The following is a 15,409-nucleotide window of genomic DNA, read 5'->3' as shown; positions in this document are numbered from 1 at the left end:
GGCCTCCCGCTTAGGTCCGGAGGGACCTGTCGGGCTCATTGCCTTCCTCCTGCTGCCTAGAACCCATTCAGCGGTCCGGTCCCCAATCCCAGCCCTCGGCTGAGACTCCCGAGGGAGGCGGGACCCCAGAGTCTCAGAGGGCGCCCCTCCTGCAGTGGTGACGACAGAGGTCATTTATGAATGTCTCGAGAGGGCAGGCATGTTTGTGCTTCATTTGGGGTTCCTGCAGCCCTCCTGTGAGGTGGTGAAAGCCATGGTGCATACGGTGTCATTTCACACTTGAGGAAACTGAGGCGCAGCCCCTTCTCGTCTGAGGGCAGGTCGGGATTGTCTTCAGGCTCTGACTCACCTCTAGGAGCATTCTTATTGCTCAAATCAGCCAGAGCCCTGCAGCCAGCCCCTGACCCTGCAGCCAGCCCCTGACCCTGCAGCCAGCCCCCGACCCTGCAGCCAGCCCCCGACCCTGCAGCCAGCCCCCGACCCTGCAGCCAGCCCCCGACCCTGCAGCCAGCCCCTGACCCTGCAGCACCTTCCAAGGGAGGCTTCATCCCTGCTTGTCACTTATTCCCCAGCCCTTCTCTCTCCCAAAAGGGTTGGACCCAAAAGGGCTGCTTTGGCCGCCCGCACTCCCTCCCCTTCCCCTACCCTGTCAGGAACCCCAGAGTTAAAGCCAAAAGAAAGAAAGAAGAAAAAGAAGAGCAGAAAAGGAAAAGGCCACTGAGAGCAGCTTGAAGCATGTGGCACTTCGCTGTGGTTTCGGGGTCCATCCCAGACACTTTCTCTGTGGCCCCGGGTGTGCATGTCGGTCCTCGGCGTGATTTGAAAGAAGATAGAGGTTCAGCGAAGCAGAAAGGAGGTCTTGGAATATGTGAGGCTGTTCCAGATGGCAGGTGCGACTCGATGGCAGTGCTCCGCACTAACAGTTGGAGATTGAGCTCAAGGGTGGAGAGGAGGCAGGTGCTACATTGAGTCCTTAGTGCCTTGCTTATGCATTTATTTATGGGTGTGGGGCTCCTCCCACTGCCCCATCCAGGTCTGCAGAGCTCAGTGGCGCTGGAAGGCAGAGAATTCCAGTGTGAGCCTTGTTTTGATGGGATCGCTTGTTTCCGGTTAGGTAATATTTAGTCTGTAAAGTAATAATACTGTCACTTGTATCTGAGCAGGGCCTTCCTTGGCCATCTGATTGCCCCTTACAAATCATCACCAGTTTCTCCTGGGACTCTCTGAGACTTTTGGAGGGTTGGGTGATGCTCCTTCATTCTGCTTTTCCATCTCTCAGTTTTCTGTGGTTTTTCAATCTCTCCACCTCCTTCTTACCCCTCTGTGGTTCCTCGGCTGGGGTGGGGTTGGGGTGGGAGTGACTCCTCCCCCTGGTTCTTTTAGCTCTACTCAGGACCAGAATAAGACCTTATCCTGAAGCTTCCCAAACTCAAGTCTTGGATAAATTGATTAAAGCCAGGAACCGGCCCTGTCAGTGCCTGAGAGGAGCATGCCCGGTGCCTTTTGCTGTGTTCTCAGCCTCTTTATGGGCTGGCCTAGATGGGATGGAGCAGCATCATTGAGTTTGCCTGCACAATCAACCCCCTGAAATCCCAAACTCCCACACAAGTGGAAGCCAAAGGTTCCCCTCCCCCACCCCGGGGGTTCTGCTGACGGATGCTGTCCTGCAGCAGCAATCCCGTTGATTTTCATGCTTCGTTAAGAGTTGGACCTGGAATGCACTAAGAGTGCATATTTTAAGGACTTTCTCCATGGTTCCTTTCTCTCCCTTAGGAGGAACCCACTAGAGAAATGTCCCTACTATTTAGCAACCTCCTCTCACCCATGGTCTCCTTGTGGCGGGAAAACATAGTCCTCATTAGAGTGATGAAGCTATACTAAAAGGTGCCCTGTGTCTTGAAACAATGTTCCCACCTTGATAATAAGTATGTAACTTATTGCCAGCCAGCAACTTCAAAGTTGTTGAGATGATGTCACCCATTAGTATATGTACTGCACTTGCTGTCAAGGCCAGAGGTTCATTTAATTGTCTTCTGTGGGAAAGGGACAAGTTTCCATCAGGGGACTTGACCTAAGGGACACTCCCAAGGATTGCCATGAGGCCACCTGACAGGAGCCTAATGGCCTGCTAAGATGCACTGGTTCCTCTCATTGGTCTTCAGCCCAGTATAAAACAGTCCCCCTTGATGAGTATTCTGGGCATTTGAAGAAACTGAGGAATCCAGAAAACACCTGCCAAGACACTCCTAAAGTAAATTTGCTAAGAATTCAAAGTGCAGGGTCAGGCTTGGGGGGGGGTCCCTGATCATGCACCTATAATCCACAATAAGTCTCTGGGCAGATTCCTTGAATTTATAGTAACATTGCCTAGTAAAAGTCTTCTTCCCCAACCCTATTAGGAAAGGTAGCCTTCACTAGAGATGAAAATATTAACATACACGGCCTGGAAACCCAGAACGTGGTGGCTGTATTTAATGAGTCAATGTCAGTTTCACTACTGCTTACCTTCATATCTCAGACACGGAGCTGTTCTAATCAGTATTTCTCAAAATCTTTTTGCATTATAGTCATTTGGAGATGGACTTTTTAAAACCTCACAACAAAGACTTGGTAGGCTGAGGTAGACCATGAAAATAAGCATTTTTGTTTGTTTGTTTTTGGAGACAAAGTCTCATGTAGCCTAGGTTGTTCTTAAATTCCCTATACAGTAAAAAAAAAATGACTTGGACTTTTGATGCTCCTGCCTGCAGCCTGAAAGTGCTGGTATCATGGGTGTAAGTTACCATGTACAAATTAAGTGATGCCAGGGATTGAATCCCAGGTCTCTCTGATCATACTAGACAAGCACTCTACCTACATCCTCAGCCCCCAAACACCTATTTTTAACAACTTCTTATATGATTCTTTTATATAATTTATTTTATTTTATGTGCATTGGTGTTTTGCTTGCATATATGTCTGTGTGAGGGTGTTGGATCCCCTGGAACTGGAGTTACAGACAGTTGTGAGCTGTCATGTGGGTGCTGGGAATTGAACCAGGGTTCTCTGGAAGAACAGCCTATGCTGCTGAGCCATCTCTCTAGCCCCGCCCCCGTTTGTAACTTTTGTTTGTTTGTCTTTGTTTTTCCAGACAGGGTTCCTTTTGTGTAGCCTTGGCTGTCCTGGAACTAGCTTATGTAGGACCCACACTTGGAGGACCAGAGTTCTAAGTACTTTATAAGTCAGTTACATGTAAAGTAGACATTTTGTGATTGCTTCAGTTATTTGCAACCCAGAATTTGGATCAGAATTCAGATGGGCTGGCTTTAAGGGAGTTGGCAACATCTAAGAAAGTTGGTAGTTGTACAATTTTTAAAACGAATGCTGTGTCCACTTAGGTTAGCTTGGTTCTGGTTGGTTGTTCTGGAGTTGTTGGATGGTTCTAGAGTATGTTACCATGGCAATGTTCTTCCCTACAGAGAAAAAACTCCCAGTGACTGGGTATTTTTCACGTCCTTTCCCATGAAATGCTATAGAGTTTCTTTCCATCCTTCCTGCATGGCATTTCTGGAAGCTGGAATAGTCAGGGGAGTCCAGGTCCTGTCTGACCCAATCCTATAAGTAAAATGAAGTTCCTTTGTCAATACAGCAAGCAGCTTGTTTAGAGCAGTGGATTAAATGATGCTGACTTGGGTGTTAGAAGTGAGTTAGCAGGGGCATCCCAAGGCTAAGGAGAGGACTGGGGATCCTGCAAGGGCAGAGCACTTGCCTGGTTTGTACAAAGCCCTGGGCTCAAAATCATCCGTACAGGGCATGGGTGGGAGGTGGACAAGGTTCCCAAGGCTATGGGGAAAGACACTTTGTGCTCCCTTAATTAGCAGCTCTCTCCTCATATTCCTGTCTGCATTTCCAGCTAAGGAAGGCATGCCCCTCCTGCAGCATTTACCATAAAGGTCATTACCTTCATTGACACCGGGCCTGTAACTGCTGCCAGATCGCTTTGCTACCCTCTTCCTGGGGTTCTCGTTGAAGGCCAGACAGACATTCTGGTATTCTTCCTTTAGGGTGTTATGCACACAAGGTCCAGGTGCAAACCTTGTGTGAGTTGCTGTCTGTTTGGCTTTCCCCCACCAGAGACAGTACCCAAGGTTGAAAATAAGCAGTCTTTTTGGTTTCCTTTTTAAAAAACAAAAAACAAAAAACAAGATCTTCCTATATGGCCCCCGTCTGGTCTGGAACTCACTATGTGGCCCAGACTGAACTTGGCCTTGAACTTCTTCAGCCTCCCAAGTATGGGATTTCAGGTGTGTGCCACCACACCCAGGGGAGCAATCAATTTTTAAGGAGGGAGTTACTGATAAATGCTCCCTTGAAGTTTCCCTGGGTTAATTTTGTGATGATATTGGACCAGGTGCGAAGCCACTGCTTACCCAAGTGTACCTAAGAATAGAGGGAGGAGGCCAGGGACATTGATTCTGGAAGTTTTCTGTTTGTTTGTTTGTTTTTTGAGACAAGGTCTCATTTTTGTAGCTCTGACTGACTGGCTTGGAACTTGATATGTGTAGGCCAAAGTGGTCTCAAATCCCCAGAGATTCTGAGGCTAGAGAGATAGCTCTGAGGTTAAGAGCACTGGCTGCTCTTCCAGAGGTCCTGAGTTCAATTCCCAGCAACTACATGGTGGCTCACAGCCATCTGTAATGAGATCTGGTGTCCTCTTCTGGCATGCAGGCACATATGCAGGCAGAACACTGTATACAAATAAATAAACAAATCTTAAAAAAAAATTCACAGAGATCCACGTGCCTCTTCCTCCACATGCTAGGATTACTGGTGGCACCACCACACCTGGCGACCATTGGTTATATTTTGTATTCAGGAATAACTTAGCTGTCCAAGTTTGAGGACAGCCTTAGCATATTATTTAGGGATTAAGTAACTATGCCTCATCTCACCTGAACATGGATATTACCTCATGCGATCCAGTTCATAGTGCCTAGATCAGAGTGACAAAAGCAGATTCCTAAACACAAGGAGTCCAGGCTCAGTGAGCCCAGAGGGAGGAGATGAACTTTACCAAGTGTGATGTGCCAAATGCCTCACACAAACTCTTACCCCCATTTCTTTTTCATGTATGTATGCACCTGTACATGTGTGTGTGTGCGTGTGTGGTGTGTGCATGAGGAAGACCAGGGCTGATGTTGCAATTCTTTTTTCTGTTGTTGGAATTCTTGTTTGTTTTTGTTTTGAGACTTGGTATCACACAGTATAGCCCTGCCTGGTCTGGGACTCATTATGTAGTCCAGGCTAGCCTCGGGATCACAGAGATCCACCTACCTCTGCTGTCTGAATGCTGGATTAAAGACTTGTGCCACCACACCCAGAAATGTTTTTTTAAAGACATTCACTATAACTGAGCTTGGGCACACACTAGTAACCCTAGAACTTTAGAAGTGGAAACGGGAGCTAGAGGGACAACTCAGTGATTAAGAGCACCAACTGCCCTTCCAGAGGATGTGGGTTCAATTCCAAGCAAATGTGTCAGCTCACAACTGTCTGTAACTCTAATTCCAAGGTATCTGCACATTCTTCGCACATGTGGTGCACACATATACATTCAGACAAAAAAACTATACACAGAAAATAAAGATAAATCTTTTTTAAAAATCTCTGGGCTGGGTAGTGATGGTGCACTGCACACCTTTAATCCCAGCACTCGGGAGGCAGTGGCAGGTGGATCTCTGTGAGTTCAAGGCCAGCTTTCTACAGAGTGAGTTCCCGGACAGCCAGGACTATTTCACAGAGAAACCCTATCTTGGAAAACAAAACAAAACAAAATCTCTGAGTTTGAGGCCAGCCTGGTCTACAGAGTGAATTCCAGGACAGCCAGAGTTATTATACAGAAACCCTGTCTCAAAAAACAGGGAAAAAAATGGAGACAAGAAAATCAGAAGTTCAGGGCTTGTGTCACCTACACAAGGAGACCAGCTTGGGCTACATAAGACCTTTTCTCAAAAAACTATCAGTGTTTTATAACTGACTGTCAGAATTTGACCTGTCTTAACTCTATCAGGGTAATTTTTGAAGATCCTCCAAATGCTTGTAGTTACCAGTCAGCTAATGAACAAGCTGGCTATTGTTGAACCTGTAAAAGACAGTTTAGGACTGAAGAGGGCTAGGATCCCCTGAGAAGGAGGTAAACGTGTGTTCTGCAAGTGTGAACCTGAAAAGATGTGTAATGTCATAGCTCATCTCGTGACCATCAGGGAAGCTGGAAGTTTGCCCACAGTTGCAGAGCAGTGATGATGGGCCAGCAAGTATCTTTCCTGCACCCATGCATTGTACACAGACATATGTGCTTACCCAGATGCCTGCTGTTTGAGAAGTCTCTGCTGAAATAGGTCCTGACTGGCAAGAGAGCTGTGTCAGGCAGGTGAGGTCATAGCCCAAAGTCGTCATGCAGAGATGTTGCACAGGAGTTCTAGGGTTCAGCAGACCACACCACAGATGCCTCAAGCAGGCCCGTTGCAAAAAGACTTTTCCATTCTACCATCACTGCATATCTGTCTGGAGAACCAAAGGATAAAACTGAAGCCTGTCTGTTGCATGCTGCTAAGGTCTGTATTCTTCAGCTACAAAGGCTGAGGGCCTAAGCTCACTGTGCCTGTCCTGTTCCCAGGCAGGTCGCAGCCATCACAACCTCCCAGAGTTGTAGTGCTCAGCTCTATCATGTCATATTCGACCAGACACAAAATAGCTTTTTTTTTTTTTTTGGGTACAGGGTCTCTTTTCCTTAAGTAGCCTTGGATGTCTAACTTGCTATGTAGACTCACAGACATGCACCACCAGACTCACACCAAAGCATCTCTTAATATCAGTGTTTATGGAAATAGTTCTGCCTGTCAGGCTTGGTACAAAGTAATTCACCATATCTCATTTTGTCCTAATAGAAGTTTGTAGGCAGCTGGGTGGTGGTGACGTACACTTTTTTTTTTTTTTTTGGTTTTTCGAGACAGGGTTTCTAGACCAGGCTGGCCTTGAACTCACAGAGATCTGCCTGCCTCTGCCTCCCGAGTGCTGGGATTAAAGGCTGTGCGCCACCAATGCCTGGCTAAAACAGTAGCGCCAGAACAGGGACTTGAACCCTGGACCCTCAGATTAAAAGTCTGATGCTCTATCGACTGAGATATCCAGGCCTTTTTTTTATTATTTAAATTAGAAACAAGTTGCTTCACATGTCAGTCCTAGCTCACTCTCCCTCCCCTCCTCCCTGGTGGCGCACACCTTTAATCCCAGCACTCAGGAGGCAGAGGCAGGCGGATCTCTGTGAGTTCAAAGCCAGCCTGGTCTTCAAAGCTACACAGAGAAACCCCGTCTCAAAAAAGAAAAAAAAAGTTTGTAAGCAATGGAGAGCTTTCTTCCCTCTTGTAGATGAAGGGTCTCAGGCTCAAAGACAGAAAATAGCTGACTACTCAGGACCACACGTCACCAATGTGGTAGGGCAGAGTCTGTCAGAAGCAGGCTGCTCTGCTGCTGCTAACCACAGTTGTTTATCAGTCACCTACCCTGTGCCAGGCATTTTCCTTGGTGTGAGCCAGCAGATGAATTCCACACCTCCACACGGTTGTTGTCCTCGAGCCTGCATCCTCTGGGGAGGGATTGTCTTGGAGTGGTATCTTTGGGTGCATCATCCAACCCCTTCCACACTATTTGTTCTTGATTTCTGAAGCCCCCAGGGTCTTCCCAAGCTTCCCAGAGGGAGATGGTGGCTGAGCAGGTGTCCCAGATCCATGAGCTTTGTATTCTGTGGACCACGAAACATCTTTACGGCACACTGGCCTCACCCAGAACTCATGCCCTAAAGTCTCCCTATGGCTTCCCTCCTGTGATAACTGGTGGGGGGGGCACTCAGTCTCTCTCTTGGTGTACCTTGTTGGGCCAGCTGACAGCACTCAGGCTAGCCTGATAAGAGGCTTGGGGCCCGTAGCCATCAGGCTCTCAGCCCTGCCGTCCGCATGGCCTCCAGCCTGTTTTTCTGTGTGTCTCCCCACACAAAGAGCCTGGGTGCTGTGGCTGGCATTCAGCTGCTGGAGTGGGGAGTGAGGAAAGCGCTGAAAAGCTTTTTAGGAAGGACTGGCCGAAGGCAGGAGCCACCCAGGTGATGGGAGCTGGTCCCCTGGGACCCCAAACCAGGGCCACAGTGAAAGGTTACTGCTAATTGGCAAGCTCCTGATGGGGCCTGCATCTATTTAGCACTCCCCCTCCCCAGAGACTTCTAGGATGGTCTTGGCACAGCATGTGATTTGAGAGCTCTCTGGGAGTCTGGCACAATCTGTCTGAATTGTGAACATTGAGCCTCTTGGTTTCCTAATTTGTACTTGTGTTTCTTGCCCATTGTTGCTGGTAGATTTAGTAGCCCCCTCAGCCATCCTGACTTTGGTACCCTCTCCCCAGATCCAGTGGACTCCCTCTTCTCCCTAGCCCCTAAGCCAGACTGTTGGAGGCCATGCTGGGCCAGGGAGCAGCAAAGTCCCTGCCCCCTCCCCTGACCTGTGGCCCGGCCTCAGGGCCAGCTCTCACCCGCCATCAGCCCTGACACTAACACGCTTGTCCGCCCTGTTGCAGGGGGCAGATGGCCTGTCGGAGCCCGAGGGCATCTCTCTGAAGCGGGTTGCCGTGGTGGAAGATTTCTTTGACATCATCTACTCGATGCACGTGGAGAGCTCCGCAGAGCCAGGCAAAGCCCCCAAGCACGCTGGGCAGAAGAAAACCTACCGAGCGGTGAGATTTCTGTCTCTGCCTCTGCTGGCAGCCCCAGGCCTTGGCAGGAGGCCATGGGCTCCGCACATGTTGGGCGGGAGGCGGGGCAGGGAGCTGAGGCGTGATGAAGCGGCCTTTGGGGACCCAGGGGGGCATGGGGCAAGGGCATGGCAGCCAGAGATGGCTCATAGGGTGAGGGGCGGGCTCTGCGGTCAGAGCACAAAGGAGAATCAGGTTGAAGGGAGGGGAGGGAGAGGAGGAGAGGGGCTGGGCAGGGCAGGGAGAAAGCCCTCCTTCCCCAGTGCTTCCACAGCATGGCATGGACTGCTTGCCAGCCTGCCCTAGATGCGTCCTGTGTGTGAGCTTAGCCAGGTTACCATGCACTGTAAGCCAGCCCTGTGAGTTCCCCAGAGGCTCTGGGTCTTAGAACCTGCTTCCTACTTTCAGGAGGTCACAATTTTGGGTCAGAGAAGCTAAAGGCAAAGAGATAAACACAAAAGGAGAAATACCTCCAACACCAGCTTTGAGAGAGCAAGAACTCCCTATCTGGGGGCCTCAGCAAAGATACTGCTAGCCTGGACATTTAGTGCTAAGCCTCAGGGACTTCATGGAGAAGGCAGTATGTATACTGACCACCTTTAGAAGGGCAGAAAGGAATGGAATGGCTCTCTAGAGAAATATTATAGACCAGGGAGGTGGAAACAGGGCAGTGGCCCCAACCTTCAGGAGGGCCCTGCTAGGCAAGGCCTCCCTCCCCTGTTGGCCCCACTTCCGAATCTGTACCCATGGGCCGTGCCCAGGTCTGAGCCCACAAGTCAGACATTTTCTTCTCAGCTGAGTCCTCATGGCCATCCTGTGACTATGGTCCATTTCGTAGTTACAGGAACAGACCCAGAACCTTGAGTCAGCTGTCCAAGGTCACACAACCTGAGCAGCTGTCAGCTGACACCTTCCAGGTTCCCCTTGTTGGTTTTCTCTTTAGTGTCCTATAGTTCTATCTTTCTGGGGCCAGGCTTGCCCACCCGGTGTGAATGTCCCGAGCCCAATGTGTAGGCAGCCATGGGCTGTAGTGGAGGCGGCCTGTGAAGAGGATATGATTTCCCCACACGGCCCGATTCACAGAATCCGAAATTCCGGATATCCTTGTCCTCAGATGATGGTCTTTGTCTGAATGGGTATTTAGCTCCTTGCTTTTTTACTATGTCTATGAACCATGTGAAAACAGTACCCTTTGAGACCAGAAGATGGCATTAGGGACTACAGACAGTTGTAAGTTCCTGTATGAGTGCTGAGAATCAAGCCCATGTCTTCATGGAGAGCAGCCAGTGCTCTTAACCACTGAGCCATCTCTCTTTAGGATGGGTCCTCTGCTGGGGTCCTCAGAAAACAAAGAAACCAAGCTGAGGGCCACAGGATGGCCACCCTGACTTCCCACCCCTCCTGCTGCCTAGTATATGTACCCACAAGAAGGGAAATCAGTCTGAGGGTGTTCTCAAGTGATGCCGTAGAAGGGAGGACCATCGATCTGGAGCTAGCAGGGTCCCCTTGGGATTGAGAGGATAGTGTTTGTTCATCATTGAGCCTGCCATAGTGCCGGGTCTCCCTCTGTGCCAGGCTCCGGCCTCAGCCCTTTCCAACCTCCCCTCCTAAGTCAGATCCATGTAGAGGTTACAGGCATGAAGCAGGGACTCCTGCTAGCCCCATTTTAAGGTGAGAACCACAGTCTGTTTGAGGTTACCCAGCTGGTGCAGAGCCCGGCAACTGTCCGTCCTTCCTTGCCATAGGTCTTCCGAGGCAAACCATCAAGCCAGTCACTGGCATGTGAGCTTGGCTATCTGGATCTGGTGACTTCCCTGGCTCCTCGGTGCCCAGCAACAAGCCTTGTCCTCAGTGGGGTCTGTGGACTCTGGGACTTTCAGAGGCTGAGGGGGAGCAGGGCCAGTCTTGCCAGCCCTTGTGCTCCTGGCTTCAGCCATTTGTACTTCCTGGCTTCAGGTCCATACACTGCCATGTGCCCCATTTCCCTGCCCAACCTGGAGCTGGCAAATGACTGGCATGGAGCTGGCTGGGCTGCACACACAGCTGGAATTTCAGCAAAGGGCCAAGGCTGAGCCCAGCAGGCCAGGGCCCTCCTGCAGAGGTTCAAGGCCAAGGAGCTAGTGCTCCCCCTGCTCCTCTGCCTCCTCACCCTCCTCTCTTTCCTATCTGCCACCTTTCTCATGCATCCTCTTCCTGTTTCTGGGGCAGAGATAGTATCTGGATGTCTCCCCCCCCTTCATCTGCTTCCATTTCCCTCTATCCCAGCCTAGCTCCTCACTCAGCCTTGTTCTGCACTCAGGCGCTCCCCCACCCCGCCCATGGCCTTCAGAAAGAGCCCCCAAGCAAACCCCGTGCTGATGGCTGTAGAGAGGCACAGCCTGGCACTGCAGGGTTTCATCAAGCCCTCGGATGAGCAGTTTTTGGATCTGTCACTGTGTATTTTGCCAAAACTGAAGCCTGGGTCTGATGTTCCATCTATAAGGCACAAGGACTTTAAAATTCTTACAGCCTTAAGTGATATACAGGGATGGGAGAGACTGCCTGTCTTGTTCAGGGCACTAGAGGAGGCCAGTTCTTCATTAGAAGAGTCTTTCTAGCAACTGAATTAGAGAGCCATGACTTAGAGAGGAAGGGCTGTGAGCTTGGGAGACCTGGAGCTTTCAGAGTCAGGGCAGGAGACATTCCCACCAGATGATGCAGGAAGAGCCTGCTTTGGAGCAAGAAACCCACCATAACCTCAACAAGCAGGGGGCCTGAAAGTCTAAGGGTCCCGGGAGTCTCCTGGTGTTAACCTGGGGAAAGTTCCAGATTGCTTCAGGTTCCCTGAACCCTTTCTCCCAATGCTTCCCTGATCTCACTCAGTCAGGGTTGGAGGAACACTTTCATTCCTCTTCCCTCCAGGGATGCTGGAAGCCAGATCAGCTTCCAGAGCCCAGATCTGGCTACCCAGGCCACTTTGGAGTTGAGGCCAGATGTGGTCAACAGCTGTTCCAGGCCCACCATGTGCTAATCCACCACAGGGCAGAAGGAGGATCTTGTAAAGTGGTGCAAATCCCCACCCCGCCTGCCTCCCTCTCCAGGCTCTGTTGGTCTCTGAGTTGGGGAGTGAAAATGGGCCTTGCAAGTCAGTGACTCTGCAAATAGCTTCTGGTCTCCCTGCTTGTGAAATCTCTTAGTTTTTAACACTGGGGGGGGGGGGGAGATAGTAAATCCATTCATGGTTTCAGAGTCCCAGCAGGAGACTCTGAGAGCAACACAGTAGGTAGCTCAGGAAAGCCTGCTGGGGACAGAGGCCCCGGAGCAGCTCCTTCGAAACAAACAGGCAGCTCTCTGCTTCTGTTTTGTACATGTGTGTCTATTTCTAGAACAGGGACTGAAGCCCTTTTAAAGCCATCATCATCCTGACAAGATATCTTGTGAGGATTGCCTTTCTAGTCTCGTGTGTGTGTGTGTGTGTGTGTGTGTGTGTGTGTGTGTGTGTCTGTCTGTCTGTCTGTCTGTCTGTCTGTCTGTCTGTCCATTTCTGGTCCTGGACCAACCAAAGGGTGAACCAAAAGATGCTGTGGAAGGTGAGAGGAGGGGGGCTGTGTGTTGTCCCCATGGGTCCCTCAGGCAGTACAGAACTGGTTCTCCAGGCTTCCGTCTACACTCTGTCCCAGCTCCAAGGACTTCTCACCTATCCCATTCCCCTGTGGAACCAAGGGCCATAAGATGTATCCCCATGGCACAACCACGCCCAGGAGATATTGTTGGTTACAGACTCCTGTGCACGATGCAGTCCAGGCTGCAAGCGTAGCCCTTGTCATCCTGTGTGCAGCCCCAGGAGAGCAGCCTAGCTGGGGAGCTGTTTCTGAGTCCTTTGAAAAGTGTGCAGGTGAGCGAGCAGGCAAGCTTGTCAGCCTCTGGCATGGACCCATCCCCCTCCAGCTTGCTGTAGCTGTCTCCCACACTCATTCAGTCAGCTCTTCTGAGGCCTAATGTTGGGAGCATTATCTTGGGGCAATCCAGGACCTCATCTTTCGGCCGGCCAGTCAGCCCTGGCCCTGGCTCTGTCTGGAACTCATGCTTCCCTCTTGCCCTTCTACAATCAAGCTCACTATTCCCAACTCAGCATGCTCTGAAAGGGACTTCCAGAGCTCTAGGCTAGAATGAAGATGCCTGCTTGCCTAGCAGAAACCCCCCCTCCTTCCAGTCCTCATTCCCCAAGTGGGCCAACCTTGTCCTTCTCCTCCCCCATGGCCCTCTCATTTGTGGCTACAGCCAGAGTTGCTGGGGTTGGCCCTTGTCCTTGACCTCCAGAGCCAGGCAATCAGACAGGGGATTTAGAAGGGAGATAGCTCATCAAAGAGACTGCCCGCTCTGCAGAGCATCAAATCAGCTGAGAAGTAACAACTGTGTCACCAAAATTAACTCCAGTTTGCAGCTGGCAGGAGTAGCCATGGAACTAGCAGCAGGCCAGTGGCTGGGCTGAGAGCTTTCAAGGCTGGTCCTTAGGGGGTTTCTGCAATCTGGTGCACCCTAGCCTTCTACATACCCCAGCTCTCCTCCCCTCTAGCAGAAGAGATTCAGAATGTCCATGAGTCCTTGTCCCTAGACCCTATGGAAGTAGACTGTGTGCTGGCCACAGGCAGAGAAGGACCCAGTATAGTCCAGAGTAGCCCCAAAAGCCCTCACCCAACTTTCTTGCTGGACTGTGGCACGAACAGGAATGCTTGGTAATGCTGCCCCCTAGTGGAGAGGAGCGGGAGAACTGGGCTCTAGGCAGCAAGTAGGGTATCAGCAGCCAGAGGAAAGGTGGCATCACAGGAACAGCCAGAGCAGAACCAGAAAGTTTCCCAAAACCTAGAGCAAAGTTAACCCCCTTACTGCAGGACCACACCCACCCCTCTCTGCTTCCTACCCAACCCTCTCATTTTCTCCATTCCATCTCCACCGTCCCTTCCTCCTACCCGCTTTCCTCCCTTCGTATGGGATGGTTGTGACCTGCATCACTGCCTCTTGAACTGTATGACCCCAACTGAATCCTTACAAGGAGGAGCACAAGGCCCCCAAGTGGTACAGTGTGGAAAACTGAATGCCCCTAAACCAACCTCCCATAGCTCTTCCTAAGAGGGCTCTTGGCCTGTGAGTTAGCCCAGGACATCTGTGGTTGAGCCTTGGACTCTGTTCATATGCCAGTGAATTTACAAGCGGGTCATAGTTTATACATCTCTCAGAGGAGAGGTTGTTGTGTTCTAGAGCAATGTCCATAAGCTCACCCTTTAGTGGAAAAATGGAATGTTTTAGGGAGAATATTGCTCAGTAGAGGTTTAAATGCTTTCCGTTGCAATTTTTAATCTCCTTTATTCAAGTCTTAAAAACCAAGTGGCTCATTTTACAGCAAGGAGTGGAGGCCACTGGCCTTGTTGTTGCTGGTGACTAAGTTGCCTCTAAGGTGGCACATGACGCGCAAACTGTTTTCCGGCAGATCGCGGAGACCTACGCCTTCCTCCCCAGAGAGGCTGTGACTCGGTTCCTCATGAGCTGCACGGAATGCCAGAAGAGGATGCACTTTAACTCCAGCGGCCCGGAGCCCAAAGGTGGGGGCCCTGTCCCACTGCCCCAAGAGCCCCGTCTGCATTCGTCTAACTTTTAAGTTAATTACTGTTTACTTATTTGTTTTTGAGACAGAGTCTTACTGTATAGCCCAGGCTGGCTCTGAACTCTCAGCGCTCCTGGCTCAGCGTCTCCCATGCTGAGAGTATGTGTCCACCACCACACAGTTTATTTGTTTTTTTTTTAATGTTAAGCTTCACTTAAGTCAACAACCCATCCATCCTGCCCTTCAAGGCTTAGGCTAGCCTCTTTCCTCCCTCCTAATTTCTGATTAGCAATGAACACCCTTCCTGTTCTCGGGGTTCTGCCATCCTTGCCACTTGACCGTGGCCCGGAGCTGTTTGCCCACTCATGTACACATGGACCTGGGTCTCTGAAGAGAGGCACGCTCCCCATGAGGCATGTTCCTCTTACCTTTGACCCTTGACACCTGCTAGTGTAGGGCCCTCACTGAGTCTGCTCCCTCCCTGTGCACACCCATGTGACCGTCAATCAGTAGATAGCAAGGACTGATTAGAATCTGTGATTAGCTGAAGTTGCCCAGTGAGACCATCAAGGGTCCCTGTTGGATGTCTCCCTACACTGTCAACCATAAGAGCCCATCAGGGCTTGTCTACCTGCAGATGCTCTTTGACTGTAACACAGGCCAGCACATTTAGCCGTAGTTTTCATGGCTCTAGTGTGCCATGGGTTAGGGAACACTGATCAGAGTTCTAGGCCTACAAATGATGAACCATGGTCAACAGGGTAAAGGGGGTGGGGAGAGTTGCCTGACCATGAGAACAAAGTAGGGATGGAGAGTAAGCCACTTAGCCAGGTAGAACTCTAATGGCATCCACCCACCCAGGAGGAAAAGACAGCCATGTGATGATAGCCAGGTTACAGGAACACAGGCAACAGGCAGGGTTTTCCTCTGAATGCCCCTGAGGCCTTTCAGCAACTTGTGATACCAGCTGACTCACCAAATCTAGAGGCTTTGCTGCCTGGGAGCCTGTAGACAGTGGATGCTTGTCAGGCACATTAAAGAGCTTCCAAGGTG

General features: G+C 50.5%; 1 protein-coding gene and 1 non-coding gene across 4 annotated transcripts in view; one reads left to right on the top strand and one right to left on the bottom strand.

Annotated features, from left to right (window-relative positions):
• Nol4l (nucleolar protein 4 like) overlaps positions 1–15,409 on the top strand; it is a 117,350-nt gene that overhangs the window by 37,574 nt on the left and 64,367 nt on the right. For 2 of the 3 annotated variants that reach the window (XM_013125242.3, XM_005086072.4), the window contains exons 2-3: positions 8,602–8,757; positions 14,243–14,354. In XM_013125242.3, the coding sequence (XP_012980696.1) occupies positions 8,602–8,757; positions 14,243–14,354 (268 nt within the window). Of the gene's footprint in view, positions 1–466; positions 891–8,601; positions 8,758–14,242; positions 14,355–15,409 lie in introns of those variants that run through there. The other variant, XM_040746517.1, reaches the window with a different exon arrangement.
• On the bottom strand, positions 7,100–7,172 carry Trnak-uuu. Its single transcript has one exon. It is a non-coding gene; the product is annotated as a tRNA-Lys (tRNA).

This window comes from Mesocricetus auratus, unplaced genomic scaffold (assembly GCF_017639785.1).
Source record: "Mesocricetus auratus isolate SY011 unplaced genomic scaffold, BCM_Maur_2.0 Super-Scaffold_100004, whole genome shotgun sequence".
Taxonomy (NCBI): domain Eukaryota; kingdom Metazoa; phylum Chordata; class Mammalia; order Rodentia; family Cricetidae; genus Mesocricetus; species Mesocricetus auratus.
This window is presented reverse-complemented; position numbering and strand designations above follow the sequence as displayed.